The 26,566-nt window shown below is 39.7% G+C and overlaps 1 protein-coding gene across 1 annotated transcript in view; it reads left to right on the top strand.

Annotated features, from left to right (window-relative positions):
- Positions 1-26,566, top strand: part of LOC139288256 (adhesion G protein-coupled receptor D2) — an 83,837-nt gene that overhangs the window by 25,451 nt on the left and 31,820 nt on the right. The window contains exons 20-22 of the mRNA XM_070909532.1: positions 17,224-17,265; positions 21,553-21,606; positions 24,769-24,949. Coding sequence (XP_070765633.1) covers positions 17,224-17,265; positions 21,553-21,606; positions 24,769-24,949 — 277 coding nt within the window. The remainder of the gene's footprint in view (positions 1-17,223; positions 17,266-21,552; positions 21,607-24,768; positions 24,950-26,566) is intronic.

Raw genomic sequence — 26,566 nt, 5'->3', positions numbered from 1 at the left:
TAAAACTTATTAATCTTAATCTATTAACCCTAACCCTCTGATTTCATACTAATAGTAGCCTTTAGTTACACATCAAACACTTATATTTCTTTTGCATTTTAAAATACATAATTTAATAAGATTATTGCAAATAATGTTTAACTTGTGTTTTCAAGTGTGAAATTAAAACTCTGCAAGGGTGATGAAAACTTTTAAGTTAATATAGTCATAGGTAAAATCATGGAGATTTATTTATAAATCCATATTTTAATTAGTGTGTTGGATAATTATGAGGTGGGGTTGAAAAACAAACAAATAAATGCACGACATGATTGTTTGCATTCCCATTGCCTGGAAAAATAACTTTCCCTTTGAAAAAGAGTCCACTGTTAGCGTTGCATCCTCAATTACCAACCGCGGCATTAAAACAATATTCAAACGGGATACCAAGGTCAGCACTGACTCCCACCACGCTTCTCTGAGATGGCACTTATAATGAGGATGTAGCACAGCTTTTTTAAGTAGTGTATTTATAGTGTGTTTTGTCTTAAGTTGTACTTATTTTTTCCCTTTTGTCTCTTTTCATCTTTTGCTGTATTTCTTCTTCTTTTTTTCTAAGTTTGAACAATATAAACATTAGAGCTCTGTTGTATATTTCATAATGCTATATGTTCACCTACTTGAAGGGAGGATTTCTTAAAGACAGAGGCTTAATTCAAGATATTAGCTTCAAGGTTTTTGTACGGAAAAGCTCTGGTAAAAAGGTCACCTAAGTACCCTTGAAATTAACTGAAAAGAAGTCGAAAGAAGCATTTAAAAGAATAAACCTACATTCTCTTCAACTGTAAATATTAAGTCTAGGAGTGAAGAGCCGGACAAGCAAAAGTGAGCAAGGAGCGGCGATAATTCAGATGAGGAAGGACTGATTTTTTGGGGGGATGAAATACTATAGGAGAGATCAATTTTTAAAAACTGGCCTGGGAAAATAAAGTGGTGAGAATAATAGGCTTCCTGTCAAAAGAGGCGAGAGAATTCCTGTCATTGCTCACGCCGGCACCCCTAAGACCTCTCCTTGTGTTAAACCCGCTGGCATTTATTTGCCTTAGAATTACCTGCCAGCTCAATTTAGTAATAGCCTGTGTCATAAGAAAGCAAACCATCCCCTTTGCCCCTGCCCTAACTGCATGTGTGTGTGTGTGTGTGTGTGTGTGTGTGTGTGTGTGACGGAGAGAGAGATGGAGAAAAAGAGAGAGAGAGTGTCTCTCATTTGCCTACTTATTGCACATTTGTGTTTGTATTTTCATTCGTGCTTTGATGCCTTTAGTGATGTGTGTGTCTGTGGGTTTATATTTGTGTGTGTGTGTGTGTACATATTTATATATTTACATTTATATATGCATGCTGTGTTGTCCCATCAGCTGACTCCCAACTTCATGACCTCACTCCTCTACATCCCTTCCTCCCCCTCATCCAACCCACACAGCCAACAGTGTCAGGAAAAACTCCGACAGCCGAAATTACCCATGTCGAAACAATGACTGTTCTATTTATAAGTTCATCGCCTTGCCTTTTGTATTAGCTGACACCACTTTACATGTACACACACACCCACACAAACTCACACACACACGCACATCAGTGATGGCTGGTGGTGACTAGGTTAGGGGTAGTCCTGGTTTCCCTTACCCTGCCACGTTGCAGCAGATCTGTAGATTTGCCCGGCTTTGATGTAAACTTTGCGGGTAATTAGTGAGAACTGGGTCAGCACAGGGCAAGAAAGCAAAACCCTGTTGTTCTTCTAGTGGGTGGGTGGCAGGGAGGTGGTTGGATGGGGTGGAGCAGGGGGGTGAGGGTGTCGGGAGGTTAAAAGGCTGTCAAATATCGGTTGCAGTTTACATGTGAGCCATTTTCTTTTAGCTGCATTAAGGTTAAAGCAATTAAACGCTGCTGTCTCTCTTCTCTTTCTAAATTATTTCAATAGATGGAAAATGTGATTGTGTTCTGCTGCTTATCAAGTTGGGAGTAATTGTCTTACTAACTGGTTTTTAAAATGGAGAGGCAGTGCAGTTTACAGGTAATTAAACACATTCTTGCCATGGGCCAACCTAAGACAAATAATAGCAGCTGAATTTATCCCCATTAAGCGAAGGTCTACTGTTCTTAAATCCCATGTTACTCAGTTTTTATGATTTGCATTGTCAAATCTGCTGTGGTTCAAGGTTAAATTAATATTAGATGGTTTCCAACAAATATACTTGAGACAAATGACTATTTATTCAATTAATTTGAAAACTTAGTTTAGACTATGAACTTTATTTACTTAGTCAGCTGGCCTCTTGCATCAGTTGTCTCTACCATAATGCCATATTTTGACTGAAAGAGAAGTGGGGTATAAGTGTTGAGGTACAAAAACTCATGTCTGGCATTGTCAAGGACCGTCGCACAAATTGATTTGATATTTAGTTGATATGATAATGCTTTGGACCTGCTTAAAACAAAGCTGTTAAAATTAGTGAGATAACAGTGCTGTGTAAATGACTAATCAAAACAATTGTACACTTGATTTCTTTTTACTTTAATCCCGTTTATGACTGAAAAGGTAGAACGTTGGAGAGGTTCATTGGGGCAGGATGTGAAATATCATCCTTTGTTGAGAGGCTGCTGTCAAGAGCGGCACACATAAATTACGCTTACTTCCTCACGTACAAAATAGTCACAATATTAAATCCTGATTGACTGATAGTTTGCCAAATGATTGACAAGTGTACAGTATATCACGACCAAAACCAATCATGGGTAAGTAACTCCATTTAAACATGACAGGGGCCCCTTTAAAAGTTTGATTTACGGCACTGGCGTTAGACTACAATCAAGACAACTACCTGTAAACATGGGCAGGTCATTAAGAGACCCTTTAGCACAATGTAAATCCCATGCAGAGATGATTTATGGGCAGAATGTGGAGGTGTCTGGGGAGCAGGGCGGCTACTTGTGTATTTTACTCCCATTACAGCATTGTGTGAAAGTAAACAAAACAGTGGCGATGGGAGCTGGGGAACAACAGCTCTGGCATGAGGATACTGATTGGGATGTTGATGTTGATCGTCCCCACTGGCCTCTTGCCCTTCCTCCTGAGGCCCCTGGCTTGTCCCCGACAGATACCCTGGGTCATTTCCTATGCGCGTCAACGCACACAGATATACACTCTTCCCGGTGAGTGTTTACAGCCACATGCTGATTCCTATTAATCTGCTTCTTGTCGGGACAGGGTGGAAGGAGGGTCCTGGTGGGTTTGTGTTGGACTGGGAGGCCGCTGATGGTGGGTAAACCATTCACACACACAACCTGAAAGCCCTGTCTGACAGATTGCACCAGGCCTGGATTTCTTTTTACACTGAGCAGATGTGGTCTCCCACTTGTTTTCCTTAGTAATTATCCCTCATTAAGTGAAAGCATGTGCCAATCAAACAGCTTGAGAGCGAGAGCAGGGCCTGGGCCAGGGCAGAGGGAGAGGCAGAGGGAGAGAGGGAGGCAGAGAGACCTATAGCCTCATCTCCACAGTTTTTAAAGTGTCACAGTGTCATTTCAGAGTCATTACTAGATTAAAGGCAAGCCTTGCTGTTGTGCGAGAAAGCTGCAGCAGCTGCAGCACTGGCATTATTATGGCTCATTCGACTTTCTAGTGGTTACAAATTTGATGATTATCACATTTAACACTTGCCATGTTCAATTATAGCTTAATGTCATGTAGACTTTTCAATCCTAAAAGGTCAATTTAGGATCAAGGTCATTTGCTGCATGACCATCAAAGTGTTTCTTTTTTCGGAAATGTGAGGTGTTACTCCAGAAATAGTGAAAGATATGTTCAGATACAATTTTATCATCAACAGTATTACAGTTAATTGACAATAAAGGTTTTTTTTCTTTTTGAAATATTTAAAGTTTAAATGTATTATAACTTCCTGTGAGGTGAAAGTGTTGCTATTTTGGTTGTTTTCTTGGTGAAAAACAACAGCCAAGTCTTCAACTCCACACAGCCCTCTGCCCCTTTCAGCTTACTGTTAAACTAAAACATAAGTTTTGTGTTTTGTCTATCTGTCATTTTATTAGTTTTAGTTTGCTGGTTTTAACACCTGGTTATTTAAAATCATAGCAGCCTATGATTTCTCAAGCCCACAAGCTCACAAAAGCCAATTGTACATTAATAGTGAAGCGCAACATGGCGGAGAAGTCAAACATCTCGCAAGCCAAAGAGACACATATTTTTTGTGAATTTGCAAAAAATTAAAAACAAAACCGGACTACAATGCGAGTGAATTTCTAAAAACAAACAAACATGGGACTTAAATTCGACAAGTTGTAGTAAGATTGCACTGGGATGCCCATGTTGTGATGCCCAAGAAGTTGATAAAGTGATATAGTATCAGGGCTCATTGCTGAGCTTGTTTTGGAGTCTTTGAACCTTTTAGTGGACACACAAAGCCTAATGCAGCTTTACATCCATCACAACGTACTTCATACATTCTTTATCCCATACGTAAATGTGATCTTAATTGTGAACTGTGGCTGGAAATATGGGGAAAGCGAACTTCAATTCCTGAAATGCTTTTCATGCAAACTCTGTCAGATTTAACTGAAAACCTGAGAGTTACCGATTTTAAATTGCCTGATAGAAAATGATGGATGGAATAGATTTCTTTTTTTTTATTTTAAATCCATGTGTCCTGCCATGCATTTCAGACAGTGACAAAAAACACAAGTGATCCTCACAACAAAAGGGGGCTGGGAGAAAAGAGACAAGACTCCTCCAAAAAATAAGAGAGAGAGAAAAAGCAAAAAAACGAAGATATATGAAGTCTTCATGTCGATGAACTACCATTCATTTTCACTTTGAAGTCCTCCGAACCGTAGTGAAGTGTGATTGCATGTGACAGTCGCCGAGTCTGCCGGTTTATCATGATGGATACACCCTGTCACCATGGTGGTGCTGTAGCACACGCGCACACTCATGAACACACACACATTCACAAAACATGGATACAGAGACACACAGGCGTGGGTTTATGCTGGCATGTGTATACGAACTCAGACAGAGAACCACACATACGACCCAAATATCACACTCACACACAGAGAAAAGGTTATTTCAGATCCTCTTTCAAATTGTACATTTTTGTAAATTTCAGGACTTCATTTTTCATTTGTTTTCTGAGCTACTGATTTCTATTTTAGTTTAAAGTTTTCTGACTCATTCAAATAAATTGTGATTGTAGGGATGTTTTTTTTACTTGTAGCTCATTTTGGAGAAAAAAGTAGACAAATGTTGGACTACACTGGATTGTGAATTTGGCCTCAAGAAGATTTGAAGATAAAATGTGGTTGGGTATTATTTTGACCTTCAAAAGCTACAAGACAGAAGCAGATAGACAGTGACACTAGAGGTGCGTGGAGCTGCTGCTGCATTGTGAGGACACTAAACCATTAAAGGGGTTGTTTTGGTTTTCTCCGTTTTCTGCTTGCAGTCATCTTTCATATAATAAACACCTTTGTGACATGTGCACGCACTGAATTAAAATAATATATAGTATAAATAATATAAAGCCCTCAAATTTAGAAATGTGTATGTGTTTAAAGTGCATCATTTCTACATATCCAAATAATGTATCTCTCGTCATTTACATTCCTAACAAATACAAGGTCACAGATCCAGCACAGTAATGTATCACAACTCTCATTCATTGACAATTTACACCACTAAATAAGTGAAAAATGCTCTCTCTCTCTCTCTCTCTCTCTCTCTCTCTCTCTCTCTCTCTCTCTCTCTCTCTCTGTCTGTCTTGGTCTCTCTCTCTTCCTCTCTCCTCACACACACTCACCTACACACTTCTTGATCTTGACACATGTCATTAACCTCAGCTCGGCTCACCCCAGCTGGGAAACAGGAGAACAAAAGCATCCCATAATCCCACCTGGAGCAATCTTTTTCCTGTTTTGTACCCAAAAGCAACTTGTTCAGTCTTTGCATATTGCATCCATTCGTCATTGTTAGTCAAGGGCACTGCAACACAGTCTTGTCAGCGGTGCAATTTTAGGAATTCTGTGTAAACGTTACTGTGTACGTGTGAGGTGTATGAGTTTATGTGTGCACATTTATCTGTCAGGTGATTTTAAATAAAAAAAAGAATAGACCAAGGGTTAACATTTATTTGTTCCCTGAGCAAAGCGTACACTCTTTATGCAAAAACATTGTTCCACATATTTGTTTCCACAGGTAAGGCTAAATTGCATAGAAAAAATGTAAACTGAGGCTGAGGTGTACAGATAACGCAGGGGCAAATTTCTTACCCACCATCACAGCAACTTGAGTTTGATTCCTGGAAACTGGGTTCCTAAGTACGCAGTGTTTGCAGGTGGGAAGCCAGTGAGGGAGTCTGCATCAGGATCTTGGGAGGATAGTGTGCATTATTCCTTCCCAGTGAAGCGCCTCACTGCCAGGTGAAAAAACCTGGTTGACAATACCGTATGTGTGTGTTAATGTAGAAATCCCCTTTAGTTTCCCAAATGAATAACCTCACAGCAAAAGCATTATCACCTTCATTTGATTCGTCTTTGTCCCTCCGAAGCCTCTAGTTCTCACACAGTTTTGATGGTACATTGGACGTTGCTTCAGCACGGCTTGTTTACCCTTTGCCCGCCTCCACTGTAATGCAGTGCAAAATAAACAATGGAAGCTGTCATAAATTATGTAATTTGTGCACACTGATTATTAATTGAGGGTGCAAATCAATAATTGCATATTGTATATTATGAAAACATATCTGGTAATGACATGTATTGGAAGATTTCATGTATTGTTTGGTATCAGGAGGAAGGTGTGCTACTAATGATACCAGGAATTTAGTTCAGAGAAACAACAGTGGATCTTTCTCTTGCTAAATGTGTGTATGTGTAGTATATTTTGATGGATGTGTGTGAATCCATGAATTTGTGTGTCTGTGTGTGTTTCTGTCACAGCCCGTATTTGGGAATAAATGTTGGGGATAATGTCATTGTACCTGGTTTATATTCAGTGAACTCATGATTTTAAATGAATTCTTTCTTTATATGGTTTAGGTTAAGGCTTCTGTAAGCTGCAAATTAACAGCAAGTTGTAGGTGTGTAGTATAAATGTGTATCAGACTGAAAGTGTTTGTGAATGGATTTATATTCTTATATCTGAATGTTGTATTGTACTGTATTTGTATACATATCTATGTGTATACACTGATGGTATCCACATCTATGTGTGTATACAGTACATATGACAGTGTCAGTAACTTGAGCACCTTACGTACAGTGCCGCTTAGTATGTGTGTATATGCAAGTGTGTGTACACACGTGTGTGTCCATGTGTACAGTTCCTATAAACCAAACCCACTCCCCAGCTGCTGTCTTCCCAGGACTTGTTCTCTTCCAACATTTTCTTCCTCTCTGTCAGCGGAAAAGTATGCAATTAGAAAACACCCTGTGAGATTGACAGCGGGATCACATACAATTTGACAAGGGGGCGCCACAGAAAGGCCCGTTGGATACTTAAGTATTTTTAATTAAACAGCTCTCTGCACTGGCAGCGTGCTCTCCCTCACCAGTTCAAAGACTCCTGCTTTGACCCATGTGTTAAAAGTTTGTATCAGTTTTCCATGGCTGTGTTTTGCTTGGCGCCTAAGACACGCAACCCTAAATTGTCTTGTTTAAAAGCTAGTTTGTTTACAGTTCACTCTCTTTCTCATGCTCTCTTTAGCACCCCCCCCCCCCCCATTACATTACCACATGTGTGCAGTGTGATCAGGTTCAGGGTGTAGTTACCCAATCCCAACAGACCCGGTTTGTGTAAATGCCTCGGAATTGAGTTAATTTTAAAGAAGAAAAAATTTAATCACATGTATTAGCGAATGGAAAGATCCGCTACACAAGTCCATCACCTCCTCACCCCCGTCATTCTGGTTTATTTAAACGTTAAAACAAGTAAAATAGAGTGCTCATCTGTTATTGGGGCGCTTCATCAATAACATTTGTCTGTCTGATGTAAAATCAATATGACATACACTGACACAATGCCAGAGCAATGGCAAATGTGTCATCATTTGTCATCGACTGGCAATAAAGATATGTCAGAATTGATTTTAGCCCATTTTCCCCCCCTCTCTCTCTCTCTCTCTCTCTCTCTCTCTCTCTCTCTCTATCTCTCTCGCCCCCTCCCTCTTGCAGTAGCGGTAATAGAAAAAAATAAATGAATGTTATTATGACTGAGGCATGGTCAGCCTTGCCAAACTCAATTAATACTGGAGCAAGGGGCTGTAATGATCTGAGGGCATGTGTGTTATGTTTTCATTGAAATGCCCTGCCAGAGATGTTGAAAAAGAAAGATAGATGGATGGATGGATGGATGGATGGTTAGATGGGTCTAATCTCTGGGGGGAAAGGTTTTGTTTTGTTGTCTGCTCAATATAGATGTTTTTAACAGACTTACGAACTTCCCTTATTTTCTTTTCTTTTTTTCTTTTTTTTTTTTTACTTTTCCCCTTAATTCCATTTCGGGGTAAGCTGCCAGTGTTTTGTGCTCCACTATGATAAAAAAAAACTCACTGACCTTGTATTGATAGATTTTTTGGATCCTTAAATCTTATTTAAACTGGAAGGAATGCCCATTATGTGTGTTTGTGTTAGTGTGTTTGTCATTGGGTGGGTGAGGGAGTGTTTCGTTTAACCTGTATGACATTGTTTTATTTTAATTGAGCATTTTATCGTGCTATTCTTATCCGTTTAATACAGCACTGGTGACCAGTTTTATGCATCCTTGGTCAAACTGACTGACACTGAGAGAAATTCTCTTCATGAGGGGCTTTAGAGCTCATTATATTTGTTTTATTTAAAAATCATTAGAGGTGTATTAGTTAGTTTAGTATAATATTCGTTTTAATATTAAAACTGGATTAAAACATCATTAATACAAAAATCAGGATGAAAGTCAGATTAGAAAAATGCTTGTTGCAATGCAAATACTGAAGCACAGAGAGTGAGCTTTACAAATCATTACTTGTGTGCATCGTGTACAACTTGTGTTTATAGACATTTCTGGTGCTGCTTTTTTTCCCTTGTACATGCAGTTATTGTACAGTTTCATGTGACTCTACAGTATATGTGTGTGCGCTCCACTCTGTGTCCCCTGTGTGTATGTTTGTGTGTCAGATTTGCCGTCGTGGTTTTGTTGCCGCTGGGTTGTGTGTACCCAAGTTGCGCCAGTGGTAGCGAGCAACATCTGTTTCGGGGTTGTTGTTCCTCTTGGCTGCTTTTCAATTGGATTTCCTCAAGCAGGGCCAAAAGCTGTCACCTCTGCCAGGCTCTGTTAGCAATCACCGCCGGCCCCTATATTAAGTAGGTGGTTCAGGGCTAAGCTAATAACTCTCCCTCCTCTCCTGAGCCATCACACACCAGGACTGGTGTTGCTGCCGGCCTCAGTGTGTGCCCCTTTTTATGTGTGTGTGTGTGTGTGTGTGTGTGTGTGTGTGTGGGTGTGTGTTTGTACACTCTGTTTTCCTCTGTAGCTATACACAAGCTGGCTTGGGGGTCCCCTCCTCAATGTGACAGCCCAACTGACTGGATGTGTGTGTGTGGGAAAGAAACAGGGAGAGTCCTAGCAGCTCTTCTCAAAGAATGACTGATCCGCTTTCTCTAATAATGTTCAACAGGATGGAAGCAGGAAGAAAACTTTGACCCCGACCCCACCCTTACACACAGACTATATACTGTGAGGTCATTGTGAAGAGAACCGAATAAAGAGTTTAATGATACTGGATGGACATTATGGCCTGTGCATTGTTTGAAATACTGTAAAACACATAGAAAATAAAATGCAGCCAATTCCAGTTTGTCAAGATTGTATGTATTACTTGTAATTTTTCAACAATGGAACATAAATCACAGATGAACTTGCAGTTTGACTATATAAACTCTTCTTTTTGAAGATTTATAACATTCCTAGTTGGCAAACTACACTAGAGCTAACTGGTAATTGAGAATGTGGTGATCAGTTCTCCTCCACATCACCACTGATAGACCATGTACAGTATGCCATCAGATGCTTCACTCTTCTTGACTTTGCACAAATAATGAACACAGCACAGTTTTGCACGTGTTTAATATACATTTGTGTCATTAATAATCTGTAGAAAGACCATGCCTGCATCTGGGCTTTATTATAGATGTTCTTATTAAGTGGAAAAGCACGATATTGCTTCAGTTGAAGAAAAGAAAAGCAGCATTTTTTTTTCTTGAATGTTGATATGGTCAATCATGACCACAACGATGTTGAAGTCACCAGGGTCTTTAAAACCTAGTAGACTGAATATAAAGTTACTTCAAGTTCTTCTGTGTTTGCTTTGCATTTAGTTTTTCCACTGAAAACATCATAATGTCTTGCCTCTTGCTTGAATTAAGCAAAGCTTAACTGGGTGTTACAAAGCTTTTATTGGGAGGTGTTTACCTCATCAAACTGACAGAGTGGCAGGCTGCCCGTCTACCTGTCTGTCTGTCTGCCTTCATGTCTTATTGCCAGCTTCTCTGGCCAGCTGGAGCAGTTACACAGAGCTGGATTTGAACTGAGGACCTGCAAAGTATCAACTCCCTGTTTCACAGCTTTGACAGACACTTTGATTTGACATGCCATGAGCAGTTAAAGTGAAAGTTATGTATACATGTTAATTAAACTGTTTATGCGTGGAGGGGTCAGAGACATTAGCAAGCCCCAGCGCAGAAGTGTGAATTTCTTTTCTTTTTCCCCCATCACAGCGTTTTAACCTCTTCTGTCTCTCATTTCCTTAATGATTACCAGGTGCAAGGGCAGAATTTTTCCTCCCCTTTTTTGCCAAGTGGGGATGCAGATAGCTCTATTTGTGAAAAGTGTCTCTGTGTGTTTGAATTTAGGCTGAGATATTTGACGTCGAGTCCAACTTGTTCAAATAGCTCTCATTTTTGGCATTGGGTGACACTGAAGCCTGGAATTCTCTAAAAGGATGTGGAGGTTGCGGTCTTCAGCTACTTTAGAGAAAGCTGTCGGTCTGATTGAAGTATGTCATTTGTGAAAAGTATATCTATTTAGATTTTTGAAGTAGGGTTAGACAAGTATAAATCATTTTTGACATTGAGAAATGGCAATGCCTGAAGTTCTCCTAAAAACTGTGTGGAACATCTGGTTTACAGTTACTCCAATGAAAGTAACCAAATACAGCTATCTCGTTTATGAAAGGTTTCTGTATGTTTTTTTATTTAGATATGGAATGTTGGGATGGAGTGAAACTTATTCAAGCAGCCATAACTTTTTACTTTCTGCCGTACCAATGGAGGACATTCTTTTGAATCGTGGTTTTTAGTTTTAGTGCTTGCCCCAGAGCAATCAAATGTATGCAAAGTGTTGACATGATAGACTTTCCTGTATTTTTGTAAGGCTGAATTCATTTCCCCTAAGAAACGACGTAAAGCTTGAGGTTTTAAAAAACCATACCTGTGTTTCTGAATGTTTTCGCCCGTTTAGTACAAATCACATATAGATTTCCATTACTGCAAACCATATTTTAGTGCTAACCAAATCACACTGAGGATGGGCAGATGATGAAATTTAAGTCACACAGACTCTTGCAGCTAAGGAGACATGGAAAGTAAACTTGTGGAAATAAATGTATTGCTGGCAAAAGCACCATGGATACATTACCGAACAGGCCAACTTGGCGTAGGGGCTCACGGGGTGACGGGGGGCCCTAAGACAGAGCCCCTGTGTGAAGTGGCTTTATCAACATTTCTTGTTTGACAGTCAGAGTGCTCAGTCTTTGTGAAAATTTTAAAAACTAGTCAGTTACTATCCTGCTCAAGAGGATTGACACGTTGATGTGACCACCACATTTCTTTTGATTAGTGAAGCTGATGAAATTATTACATCGTGTTAGTCATGGGAGTGACTGGCAATATAGATTTAAAGGATAATTCCAGTTTATTTCCACCTCCGCATATTCCCCAAAAATTATTATAATAATTAATAACAATTCTGTGTGTCGTGCTAACTTTCCTCTCACACTCCGTTGTGGAGATGTTTCCTTTGAGGGGCGGCTGTGGCTCAGGAGCGGGTCGTCCACTGATCACGTTGTTGGCAGTTCGATCCCCACCTCCTCCTGTCCACATGTCGAAGTATCCATGGGCAAGACTTGACCACCAATGGGCGGCCAAAACCTTGTAAAGTGCTCTGGATAAAAGCGCTATATAAATGTAGCCATTTGCCAATTTGTAAATAATTAATTGTAAAACAAAAAAGCAGTATTACACTAAAGTCAATATACCTCTTATCATTATACCTCATGTTAACTTTTTATCCCCTCTCATACAAAAAGGAGCGCTAAGCTGACAGCAGCAATATATTCCTGCAAGAAAGAGAAAGCTGCCCTGCCAGTCGCTCTCTCCTTGCAGAGACACTGCCCTCCCTCCTTAATAATAGTTTTCATATCTTTACATTGAAAATTTGTCTCCCAAGGACAATGTCATAAACTTGCTGTGTTCTGAGATTTTTACCTGCCAGTGCTGCGCTCCCTAACACATTCAGGAGGTTGATGGAGATGGGAAAATTGGGTGTGCTGAAAGGTAAGGGAGGGGGGTAAATACAGAGGCATTGTTCACTGAAAATTTGTAATCATTTGTCACAGAAAGAAAGGTGGAGCGACCATTGTGGGTGTGCATTTGTTTGTGTTGGTACTGCAGTAGAGTGTCAGGAGGAGCATGTATAAAGCAAAGCAGGTAATAGAGAAGCAAAATTGATTTCTGTTTATTGTCGCAAAATACTGAGTGGATAAGGCTTTTTTACATAGTGCTGCTACAGTCTGCTCACTGTCAAAATAAGGACTATCTACGAGCTGTGGAAGCTTTGGGCTGATGTATGGGATTTAACCAGGATTTATCAATGTTCACAGCCAAGCTTGTTTTGGAGGTTTGTGTGACTGCTGGACATATGCAAGGATTAAGTCTGTTAGCTATGACACACTTTTGCTGCCAGAGTATCAGAGGCAACAACCAAAGAACAACCAGGAAACAACCAAATATGGGGGAAATTTGCCCATCTAGAATTTCACTCTCTTTGACATAGGACTACTTTGTATACGGAGGTCTCATGTAATTTATTAACGAAAGCAAAACAACATTTTTGTTCAGTATTCAGCAATAGTATTCATCAATGAAATGACCAGTTTCCCTGATACAGTTTTCTAGTATAGCAATACTTGGATGTGTTTCTTGAGTTGTGTACAAACTGCAAGTTATTGCAGAACTTAGTGGTCAGTCAATGTCCTACAGTGTTTTGTAGGTTTTATTAAAAGCACATTGCATTATTTAGTACGTGAAATGTGCTTAAAAATATTTAACTTTACATCAGTGATGAAAATACAATGACCATTGACAACATAATTGTAACTGAAAGGTCACAGGCTCAATCCTGGCAGCTACAAGTACATCCATCAGCAGCCTTGTACACTGTGGAAAGTATCCTTCAGCTAAATTCTGAACTCCTACCTGCTCATTTACTTTGCCTCCTTGTACAATTAAATGACTAAAAATGTGAAAGGCCTCCAATCAGTTCAGCTCTCTGGCAACTGATTCAGTATTCAGAAAAATTAAGATGGAAATTCAAACTGCATTTTATCTTATAATGCAAGAGCTGCCGATCTAAATAGACAGGCTACAAGAAGCTCTTTATTTGCCAAATATCTCTAGCTTTTGACATTTGAGGAAAATAAGCATTTTTAATTGACCTTAGTTTTTCACATACATTGAAGCTATTGAGTAGACACACTTACACAAACTCTGGATTAAAGCTTTGATTACAGATATTACAAGTGGTTGATGGATCAGTTTTAACATTTAATGCAGTTGATGCTTTTAGGAAGAGTAAGTTACAAGGACAGGAGAGGTAGAACTTGGTATATTTCCGAAAGGAGCTTGTCAACATCACAAACAGCCAGTAATAAACAGTCCCAATGGTTTGTATCCAGGTTTAACTGAATTGACTTAGACTTCTTGTAAGTAAATCAGTCACTGACTGATTTGTTCTTACTGCTTTCTCAGACAAAGCTCTCTGTATTTGATAAGAAGGAACACCCTTGTTAATATAAACAAATGCTATTTTCTGTCTTGCATTGCAGCATAGTACATCTCCCAGGGGTGATAATGTTTTTGGTCAAACAGTGTTTGTTGGCTTTAACTTTTTAAACATACAATTGTTCCCTAATTAGCTGGATGCTAATTAATTTATGCTCCCCTGTTTGATGTACAGTATAGCAATACTTTGAAAGCAACTGTGTTCATTCTTTGCATAAATTTGTAGCATTTGCCGCTGAGTTCAAAAGAAACAGGATTGGGTTTAGAAAAGCACACATGCATTTAAATAATGCGCCCCATTTTTTGTCTCTGTTTGTTTTTAGTGGGAATATTAATGAATTAACATTTTAAACAATCTATCATTATTGTTGTGCTGCCATTTATTTTTAACTCAATTATATTTTAATAGATCATTTTATCTAATATGCACAGTGTGTTCTCCCCACTTTGTTCACGACACAACAAAAGATTAATTACAAATAAGAGGAATGATCAAAAACATGATAATCAAATTGCAACAGTGAGTTGGAAATTGCAATTCTAATGCAATACAATAGGGTATGTGTTGCAAATTAACCACCCACTGTCTCCTATTGTATGAGTGTGCTTGTGTACATGCGTGTTTATGTGTGTGTGAAAAGAGTATTAACAACAGTATGTTTCCCCACATGATGAACTCTATATACAATACTTTGCTTGTGCTTTTAAATGATTGTCAATGAACATCATAGGTTGTGATTGTAATTACATTAATTAAAAAATGAAAGTCAATTTTTATCTTACAGTGGCCTGACTCCATTGTTTAAACCTGTTTATCAACCCAAGTAAAAGCATTCTAAGTGCACTCTTACAATAATGGCACTGCATTGATCAGGATGCCTTTTTTACACATTGTTGGTGATGTGTGCTTCAAGTTAGGAGTGTATTCCAAAGACGGGGGCTCTACTTTCTGAAGATTTTGTCTCGTGCGTTTGATATCATGGCAGCCTGCCTGCTGAAATTGTAAACCATGTGAAACATCTAAAACCTCCATTAAGTATGGCTGAGCAAAGCTGATTAGTAAAAGGGGAATCAAATAACACATGGTCTCAATTAGCTTGTAGTAGTAATCAGTAGGAATTGGTGAGAAAAGGTCAAAGCTTGTCATGTTCTGAAAGTGTCTTGGACAGCTTCTCACCTTTGCAGCCCTATAGTCTCTTTGAGCCACAGTGGCCTGTAGCTGACCCAACAATAACATTGCATTTTAACAATAGAGAAGTAAGCTAACAGTTGGAAATTGGAGCAAAAATGATAACATGCCAGTAAAAAGATAATACGTCACCTTGCACACATACTTAATAATAACACAGCCTCATCATTGATATTTTTAGCTTGAGAAAATGACTTTGTAGTCTTTGCAGCCAAAGCATTTGGAACTGTGAATAGTTATGTGACTTGCTGAGTGGAAGTGGGCAGTTGAAGTATTATATACATACACATATATATATATAAATTAATCACATTCTGTGCTGTATTAGGTTGTAGTCAACATTACATGCAATTGTAGAGGTATAATCGCAGGTCTCAGATCTCAGCTCTGTTGTCTTCAGCATGTCAGAGACCAGCGGAATTGTCAGTTTAAAGAGGATGGATGTCCTAAAGTGTCACCTGACAGCCCGACAGGGCAATTCAGTCCCTGGAGGACAGGAGAGCAGCAAGTAGGAGGTGAATGGGCAGTAGCTTGGGCTAGAGGTCGTCATTGTCGGCCATCGTCAGCCTGTCACTCTGAATGGGCCCTCAAATCATGTTGTCAATGGTGATGCATCGAGATCTCCCGCTGGCAAAAATTGGATGCTCCAAACTCAACTTGATTGATGCATTGACCAGGTTGTGCCTGCCTGTCCTCAGGATGTGTCCTTACCTTTCGTTTAAAGATGAAGCAACACAAACACTCTGAGTGGTGAAAGGGAGAGAGATGCACTTTTAAAAGTTTTTTTTTGTGTTAGCTAGACATACATCAACGTACTGTTGGCTTATCAAAGAATCTACTGTTTCTATCAGCCTTGAAATTTATAGGATTTTACCTGCCTTTTCATTTGCCTTTTCATTTTTCTTGGTACATCTTTTTGTGGCACAGTTCAATCAGTGCTCAGAGAATGCTGTTCTCACTGTTTCCATTGAGGCATCGGTATTACATTATGGCCCGAAGGCGAATGCACAGCTTGTACATTCAATGGATGCCACAATGGATTGGAATGAAAAATATCTGTTTTTCTGTGACCAAAAGTGCAGCCTTTATGCATCCAAGGGCATGGCATTCTTGGGCCCTGGGTACTAGCCGTGGAGTTTTGTGAACATGAAATATCTTCTTTTATGTGTCATTTTTTTCATTATGTTCCCCTCTGTCTCTCTCTGTCTACGCTTTCCTCCAATGGTTTTTCCTTGATAGTCTCGTCTGGCCTGAGTTGCTCTCTTTATGTGCTTGAGTGTGTGTGTGTGTGTATGTGTGTCTTTTAATATGTGTTTGTGTTCATATTGTCTGTTTCCTCATAATTTATGGCTATTTGTGTCTGTTGCGTATGTTTGTGAATGCATTGACTTTGTGTGTCTGTATACGTGTGTGAGCTTCAACTCTGAGTTTTATTTTTTTTGGTACTCAATCATATATATGTGTGTTTCTGTGTTGAAGAACACAGACTGAACACAGGCACTTGAGATTTTCTATTTCGATAAAGCTGTGTGGAACCTTGGGTTTGAGCCTTTGATGGCTTAGTGGGGGCTGGAATGAGGAGCACGAGTATTGTAGACGAAACAAACGCAAGCTGAGCCTTACGGAGGTGGCCCAGTTTGGAAAAGTTGTACTCTTTCAAGTCCTGGTTCTTCTCTCATTACTTTTCACTCGTCTACTTCAACTCTGCGTAGATAGAGCGCGAATCAACCCAACCCGTGCATGTCACTCTACTCATTACTTTTGATCTTTGGTTTTTTACCAGAAGATAAGCGAGAAAACAACTGTAACAACTTTGTCCTCCTCCTCTTTCTCTGTCTCTCTCTCTCTCTTTCTTTCTCTCTCTCTTTCTTTGTCTGTGTTTGCAGGGCCTGTTCATCTTCCTGATATATGGGGTGTACAACACAGAGGTAAGTCTGCATTGTGTCTCAAGGCTGTCGGAGTGAATGAGAGAAATGACAAGTTTCTGATGGGCTCCCTGCTTAAAAGCTGTGTGGGTGGGGTGTGAGAGTACGAGTGTGTGTGTGAACGTGTGTCTGTGGATGGGAGGAGGGATGGGAAGGAGGGGAGGAGACATCGTTTCCACGCAAGCGTCCCACTGCCCTTCATGCTTGGACTAACTTATATGCATCCGAGTCCGACCATTAAACACTGACACGCCGCAGTTCTCAGCCACTCATTCCTCACCCACATTGGCTAATATTTCACTGCCTCTTTAAGTTTTTAGACTCATGGCCCTCCATTTAGCATCCTGACAAAGCCGCTGGCCAGGGCTTCGTGGGGCCCCAAGCGCTAACCATTGTAGGACAAAAAAAGAAAAACAATATGCAACCAACAATATGCAATGAAGGAGTGAGGACATATCATATTGAGATGCTGCTTTATTACCATTTAGATACGCCGTAGCTGTGTGGGGGTGGAGGGTGGGTGAGTGGCGAGAGACAGAGATACGATTTAATGGATGAAACTCAATTCATGAAAATCGCTCTTGGTCAAATGTGGCTTTTAGTCTATGTAAATATGATTAACTTTAAACGTGCATAGGTGATATTGTGTCTGAGCCTTTTTAAAATACAGCACTTTTCTCTTCCCATTCCAAACTTTAAGGAGAAAGTGAAAATCTGAAAAGGATTTGCCTTGAAGCACAGTTAACAATACACAGACATTTCGCTCCTGATTTAACAATGATTTGTGAAATGTCTGACAAAGCATATAAAACCATTTCAAAAGTAAGTTTTCAATGTAGTCTTTGAGCAAAACATACATGTTCAGTTTTCCGGACATACATGCGATATGGTAAATAGAAAAAGATGGCTTGTTCACATCACAGCAAAAAGAAATTCTGTAAATACAGTTTGCCAAATTTAATCTACAAATTGTCTCCTCTGTGGGTGGAATGAACCATCTCACTTCACCTTTTCATTTGCCTCTTGTTGCTTTGACTGAATGTACAAGGTCATCATCACATATAACTATGTTACCCAGCTCTTCAAAGGTAATAGTCAGTATTAAATACCCTGCCCCCCATCCTCTGTCTATTTCTTATCTGTTTTGTCTCCAGACTCCTTTTTATTTCAACCTGTCATCATCACCACCTCTGTCCGTCTGACCGTCCAAGAGGACACCTCTCATGTAACATTTGCATTTCCTGTTCTTTTATTTCTGCTTTTCTTTTTCCTTTCTTCATCCATGTCTTCTCCAGAACATGAAGAGCTGTCCCTTAGTCATAGGCGATGCACCAACAATGCAGAGCCAGGGAGGGCTGACCCTTCACACTGTAAAATAAATCAATACTGCATTCTTGCTTAAGTGGCTTTTTTAGTGCTTGGGAATTCATTTTCTTACACTCAAGTTGTCCTTGACCCTGGAGTCTTCACAATTTGTGAGCAGGTCATGTACATGTTCCGATCCTCATAAGGACCACACTTCTTTGTTAAAAATTCCGTAATCTTGCCATTATTCACCTCTACACATTTCTCTTTCTTCCTCTGAACCCTCACCACCTTTCCCGGGGGCTCGTCTTTTGTTTTGTATCTTTAACTCTTTAACTGGCTTCAGGACACCTAAAAGGAAATATTTGCTTAATAGGAAAATCACAGAAACGCTGATTTTTTTGTTTCTTCCCTGTAATCAGAGTGGCAGGGACAGGCCAATGTGAGACAGGAACGTTCTTGCTCTATCTGTATTCATTTAAGATAACCAGCCTTGATGGCTGGGGACGGTAACCCCTCCTTTGATTACATTATCACACACATTAGGCTGCTCTGTGTAACGAAGTCTATAGAGTGAAGAAAAAAAACTTTGCAAAGTTGCTGTTAGTTGTTAACTGGTAGAACAAATTAGACTTTAACCATCATAGTGTGAAGAAATTTTACTTTGATATGCTAAAGAAAGGTGTTGCATTAACTAGTGCCTCAAAGTCAGAAAATGCTCCATTCATGAGGCTGGTTTCCAGACTCAATAATTACGAATATGGCATGGAAGACAGACTGTGTCTGCTGCTATTACACTCAAAATGCAGCGTTTTAATTGCTAATTACTTGACAATAGCTCTCCATTATTCATTGCAATTAGCTTTTCCTTGGTGGTCACCTTGTAATCCCACGCTTTGATGACCTTTTATTTCCATCAGCTCCAAGGATGTCGGCAGGTGTTGTTGGGCGCGCTTCTTTCATATGGTAATCGCTTAGCACCCATTTACATGGGGAACCACGCTTTGCATCATTGCGAAACCTTGAGTGTGCGCAAAACCCCTTAAACACATAACGATCGACTAAAACAATGCCCTTCCCCTCATTGTCAAATGATTAATTAAGTTGTGTCATGTAATTGCCTCAGCACGCCGGCTGCTTTTGATATCAATGAAATCCCCAGGACTTACTTTCCCCATTAAATTGTGTTAAGACGGTGTCTCTCAAACATCTGCACCGTGTCGAAGGCCTTCTGCAGATCTTGTCAGAAATAATAGGAGGGTTTTGGAAACATGATGCTGTTGATTCTGCCCTGTCACAAGGCTCGGGCTCTCTTCATTATGTGGCCCTTCAACGTTGGTATGTATGCAAAACATCCTCTGTATACACATGCTGTCTGAGACTGTGTGTGTTCAGAGTGGTGTCATAATTTATAACACGCTGCGACTTAATGAAGCCATAAGCCATAATGCATATTCACTAACCTGGTGGGCTGGGCTGGGACGGGCCGTAGTGATGAGTGCTCAGACGCTACAAATTTACAGTGAGCGCTGACACTGTGCACGGACACATGCACGTGTGCGTGCACACACACACACACACACACACAGACTTCAGCCTATTTAACTGAGCTACAACACGCTGAGTAACTCCTGCTGTGCTGTATGTTTTTTTCATTAAGATGTTTTCAGATTAAACAGATAATTATCCTGTTCTTTAACAAATTGGTCATAGTAAAAATAATATGAAGATGCTCAAATATTGAATTAATAATGCTAATATAATAATATTATTTAATTAAAAATAATGTCAACAGACCTATTGCATTATATTAATAATTAAAGACATAACTAAAGTTATGTTATTATTAAATCAGGCATCATAACTTGCTAGTGGGGAAATACATTCATTCCGAGCTGCTGCTGCTGTGTGACAAAATGTACATTTTTGTATATTCTCATTTTTTTGTTCTTTTAGATTTAGATTTTTCCACCAAAGTCTGGTAACACATATTTCATTGAACTAAACTATATGTATTAACCTATGATTGAGTCATCAGTAAAACTGTTCTACCATAAAGTTTCAAGCACATCATTTTTAATGGGGATAAAACATGTTTTTCATAGGTTATTTAATGCAGTTATTTAAATTACTGGATTATTGTCTCGTGTCACGTGATATTAATTACACAATATTTACATGAAACATCTGTTGATATTATTAATCAGTCATTAATACTTCAATTAAAGCATTTTTTTTTATCACTTTGAATTGATAAAAATGATCAATTTAAATAGACTGATACATGAAACTCAACAGTTAAATATGATTAAAGGTCATCCAAATTATTACTGGTCTCTAAGCAAAGGTCTTAGAAACAAGCAACAGTTTTTTTTTTTCAAAGAACTATATTAGATAAGCAGGTAAATTATAAATTATGTTGGGGAGTTAAAAATTACAACTATATACTGTAAGTTTATGTATGTATACTGTCTCTCTAAAATCCATGAAATTCTTGTCTTGTATGTGTTAAATGAAGGTGTGCAGTACACTGTTTCATCCGGAGTGTAAAAATGTAATCTGTTCTGCTAGGGCGGTCCCTTCTCCTCCAATAGCTCCATTTGTTGGTCCCGGCGCTCTATGCTGACAGATGATAGCTTGAAGTCGTCTCCTTAGTTTGCCAGCTCTATGTGTCACTTTCAAGTCCCATTAGCCACTGGAACATACTGGAACACTCTCACACACGTACATGCACAAACACACACACACACACACACACACACACACACACTTTCCCGGCCGCTGTCAGTGCCCTCAAACTAACGCTAAAGATTTGTTATATCCCTTCCACATTCTGTTCTCCTTTCTCTATTTTGTACTTCGGGTTCTCGGAGGAGTTTGCTGTGAAAGATTTTTTTGTTTTGATTCATTGTAAGTGTGTTACATTGAGCACAGTGTCAGATACACTTATCTCTTTCTCTCCCATTCTCTCTCTCTTTCTTTCAGGTTCGGAGCACGGTCAACAGGATCAAGGAGAGGAGAAAAGCGCTTAATTTTTCAGTATGTAATCCTCTATTTTCCTTTGAACAAGTGTGTGTGTGTGTGTGTGTTTGTGTATGTCTTTGTGTGTGTGTCTTTGAAACACACCGTTGTGGCAGACTCAATTTTCCTTACAGCTTTTGCCTCTCATGATTAAAAAAAAAAAAAAAAAAAAACACCACTCCAGCAATGCTAATGAAAGCTGGCCACAAAGCAACATTGTACATCTGCTAGCCTCTCACTTGTCGACAGTCCATGTTAGATGCCCTTATACATCAAACATACACCCTCCGTAATGACCCCCCCCCCCCTCACTCTGTCCATTGCTGCACCTTCATCCCAGCAATGTCAAGCTCCGTGGTGGGTTACAAGTTTCTAATCCAGGACAAGCCGTCCCCTGACATTAAAGTGTCAGGCCAGTATTTATACCTTGTTGGACGCTGCTGTTTGGCTGTAGCGGTGGGATGCTGCGTGTTTGTGTGTGTGTTATAGCCCACCCAAAGCACTTTAAAAGTACTTAATAGTCTCTAGCACACACAAACGCACATACCACACACACATACATACAATTATAGACCCGAGCACCTTGACAAACACCCACTCTCACCATTCCACACTCCTTTGCCCCCACCATCTCACACATGCACAGACAAAATGCATCATGTCCGTTGTGAGTGATCACATTAACTCCACTGCTCTTTTGCCGGCAACATTTTGTCCTGCCCCTCCCACTGCACACTGACCCACACATATGTACCCCCTAATATTACTACACCCACCCTCATGCACTTCAGGTTGAAGAAGGAATGCAACCATTTCTGAAAGCAGATTGATTTTTAAAATATCAGGGTGCCCCTACTCCTTTTTGACCCCCCACCTCAGAAATGGACACTGTAAGGATGGGACCAAATTAAATATATAAATAGATACATTAAAGTGTGTGTGTGTGTCTGTGTGTCTGTGTGTTGGGCGGGTGGGGGGCCCCCTGGGGCCCCTTGCCACAAGGTGCAGTCTGATATATTGGCTGCTCATGTTATCAGTGAGGCCCCCCCATCTACCGTAATTTTTACTGCTTCCTCTCCCCTCTGGTGGTGGCAATTTTCCAATCTTGCCGGGTTCCGCTACCAGAATGCGTTTTTTAGCCATCACTGCCGCCTGACGGTTTTTAGCTAATGCTATTTTGTGCCATAAATCCTGCTTGAAATACTGTATCTACCTGTCCTTTGGTTAGATAGGAGACATTTGGCTCTAGATGACCGCACATGCCCCTATATATCCCCTTGTTGTAAAACATAGGCTTGGGTATCGTGCCTCACCGGCTGATGGATAAAGAGGCTTTGGCGGTGTTACTGCATATGGGGTCATTTGAAGACGAATGGGACTTGTCTGAGATAGAGGGGTTTATATGTTGTATTATTTGTAAGGATTGAAGGGTTAACCCAATGGTATAATTCATTGCAACTTCAATTTAAGGATAAAAACTGGTATTTAAATTAAAGATCATTTGAAACTTTAATTGTCCCTTTTATTCCTTGATCTCCTTCATTATAAACAGCCAATACTAAGCATAATTTCTATAACCTAGCACAAAACATGAAAATCATTTAAATACTGTGGAACAATCAAACGATATATTGCTCTTGGTACAGTGACATGACACACCTTTGACCGTGACGACCTCTCATATAAATTCCACCAAACCTAATCACACACTCTTTCCTCTTAAACTCCATACTTCTGTCGACCTCTTTAGCCCTCTACCTTGTAGTAACCCTCTTCATGGGCGTCAGTCACACACAGCCCCAGGGGGTGGGGTTTAATGCACACACTTTGACCAGTGTAGCCTGCCTGTATGATACCAAGTACCTCCTGACCCACCCTGACCTCCCTGTTGTACACACACAGCCAGATTGCTTTGTGAAATAAAGCTGTCAGTTGCAGGGCCCAAATAAAAAACAACCCCCCCCCCCCCCCCCCACAATACTCCATGCCCCTGACACCTCTGAAATATAGATATAAATTGGAAGCGGATTAGTTTTTTTGATCTTAATTCAAGTTTTGACAACATAAAGGAAGGTAGGAGTTGGTTGGAATCAGTCCTGGTGCTAGAAAAACTTAATTGGACTTGAATTTGATTTTCACAAGTGGACAGTTGATGTTTCTATTTTGTCTTTGTCTGGTTCCATAAAAATAGCTGTGAAATAGCTGCATGTCTTAGGTTTAGGTTTGTTCTGTAAAAGAGGTAAAAGGTAAATTAAAATCCATTATTTCTGTTGCTGGGACCCCTGGTTGGAGTGACTTACAATGACATGTAGCAGTGCATGTATCTGTCTGTTTCCACTGTGTGTGTGTGTGTGTGTGTGTGTGTGTGTGTGTGTGTATGATAAGCAGTGTAGCTGGACATCAACCAAACGCAAAAGCAGCCAGAATGACCCCAAGTGTTTGCCATATGAGTCTTTCCTGCCTGGTGGAAGTACAGTATGAAATATAAGTGGCCCTGGAGCCTGGTACGAGCCCCCCAGTCTGTTTGAGAGCTGTGCAAAAAATGGGTTTTTAATGTGATTTCGTTTATTTTGGTCTGGCTGGAAGATGAGTGTGCATGTGTGAAACAAGGTGGTCTCTGAGTTCTGAATTCATAGAGCAGCTGCTCAGGTTTGGTGCTGGAATTGTGGGAAGGACAATTCAGTAGTCTACAATAGTCCACGACATCTTTTCATGTCTTTTGATAATTGTGACTGCTTTATAGATGTATACTTTGGGTAATCAGAGAAAAAAATGTATTTAAAAACACAAGTGAAAATGTATATATATGTATATTAATCCTTCTAACTGATGAGGATTTCTTCAGTGCATAATATATTCTCCTATGTTCTCTTTCAATACACGATGTTGACTTTAAACTGTGTGAATTTGTTTTTGATAAGTTGTGTTTGCAAACACAATTTGAATTTATTTTCCATTACACATAAGAAGACTGGAATAGATATAGAAGAGAAAGTCATTAGTTTGTTGCTGCTCTTTGCACCTCTCATTAGTCATCATTAGGCTCATAATCCAAATGATGTGCATCACTAATTTGCACCAATGAAGTAGGAAAGTGAAGAACTTGCTGTCTTTGTTGTTATCGGTTAAGGAAAGTTTACCAGTGACTGTGTATTAATTTAACAGGTATAAATCCTGCAGCTGACACTGCCTTGTCATTTCTTACAGAACTGTGCCAGTTCCCGACCATCAAGCTCAGTTACCAGCACTCGTCCTGTCAGTTTCCCACTAGGAACTACCCCAAGCCAGGAGGAGGAGGCCACCCCTACCTACACTTGCAGCAACACCCCAGGCCTGGGGAAGGAGGAAGAACGGACCAGAGGTGAGTTGTCCAACCATTGCCATACCATACAACCATAAGGCCTCTCCACTTTTAACTGTGGGGGAAACATTGTCTTTTTGGCCCTCTGTTCAGCCACTGACAATCACGACTTTAACAGTTGATAAATCTAATGTAATGTTAGATATTACAGTCAACGTACAATATATATTGAAACAATGACACACCCTGGTTTACATTATTACTGTAGACCTTTCACTCGATGGACATTTTGACTCATCAAACACAAACCATGGTGGCATTCCGATCAGGTGTGCAGTGCGAAGGAACTGGTGTTGAGTTTATTCACTCATGGTTTAGCGGCAGACCTAAATGAAAGAGAATCATCATTATGGGTCCACAAAAATGCTGAAACAGGGTCATGTTTTTTCACATTAATTTGTAGCATAATAAGAATATTTAATGGAAACCTTAGATAATGGAATGAGATTATGTCTGTTTTAGATTCATATTATGAGTGTATAATACAGGACAGCAGCTGTCTATAGTGTGACGAGAAACCTAGTTTAACAATCTTAAACCCTTTGAAAGTTTCTTCCCTCAGTACCACCCGGTAATAAAATAAAAAAAGACACATTGGCTTGACAGCTATACACCCTGGTATTCTCAGGCTTTGATATACTCTCATGTTTTGGGATAGACTATAATTCATGTAAGTGCAGAACCTAGAAAAATGTAACTGAGCAACATTCATGGAGTAAAATGGTGCCATCTTGGAACACCGTATCCAGTATTCACAAAACATCCATGCTTAGCCCCCACCTGTGATAAATGTAATTGGAAATATCTGCCACTGGATTCAAGCAATTTCTACTAGACTTCTGGATAACTTACAGTTACAGTTACAGTTTGGGCTTTGGCCGTTTAACTATACTACTACTACGACCACTATCTCTAATTCACTATTCCCACACAGTTTTTCCCTCTTTATGATCAGAGGATTTAAACCAGCTGTCTTTGGAGCTGAACATGATAGCAAGTCACAGGATTGCTTGCTAATTTGATTTCTCTGCTGGCCTTGCTTCTCAAAAAGCACAACCAATCCACCATCACTTAAAAAGAACAAGGAAGGTCACCCATCTACTATGCTGCTCCTTTGTCCCCCTGTCCATCAAAGCCCTAAATGGCAAGCTAGCCAGAGCCTCACCCCTGTAACGCTGCTTTTTATCTTAACTGTACACATGTACATTTTATGATGATTCTATGTTGATGAGGCTACTTCACTCTTACTGCACATATTATTACACTACTATGATCAATACAGGTATGTCGTACGATAGGCAGTGTGCAATTTGTTGTTTGGTGGCAGTCTGTGCATATACTATAGGTAGTATGTGTGTGTGCATGTGGACTAGTGACAGTCTATGTATGTACTGTATGTATGCAGTATGGTATTTTGTATCTTTTAACAGCAGATGCTGTATGTGTCCAAGACAAATTTCCTTCAGGACAATAAAGTCTATCTTATTGATATTTTTTACTTAGAATGAAAGATGAAATCTGAATATATAACAATAAGGGAAATATTTTGTGGGTTGTGTACTTTTTGTTTCTTAATGTACCCTACCTTTTGAACAGAGCAGCACCTGTAGCCTTGCT

This window comes from Enoplosus armatus, chromosome 7, assembly GCF_043641665.1.
Source record: "Enoplosus armatus isolate fEnoArm2 chromosome 7, fEnoArm2.hap1, whole genome shotgun sequence".
Taxonomy (NCBI): domain Eukaryota; kingdom Metazoa; phylum Chordata; class Actinopteri; order Centrarchiformes; family Enoplosidae; genus Enoplosus; species Enoplosus armatus.
Note: the sequence above shows the minus strand (reverse complement) of the source record. Positions and strands in the feature narration are given on the sequence as shown.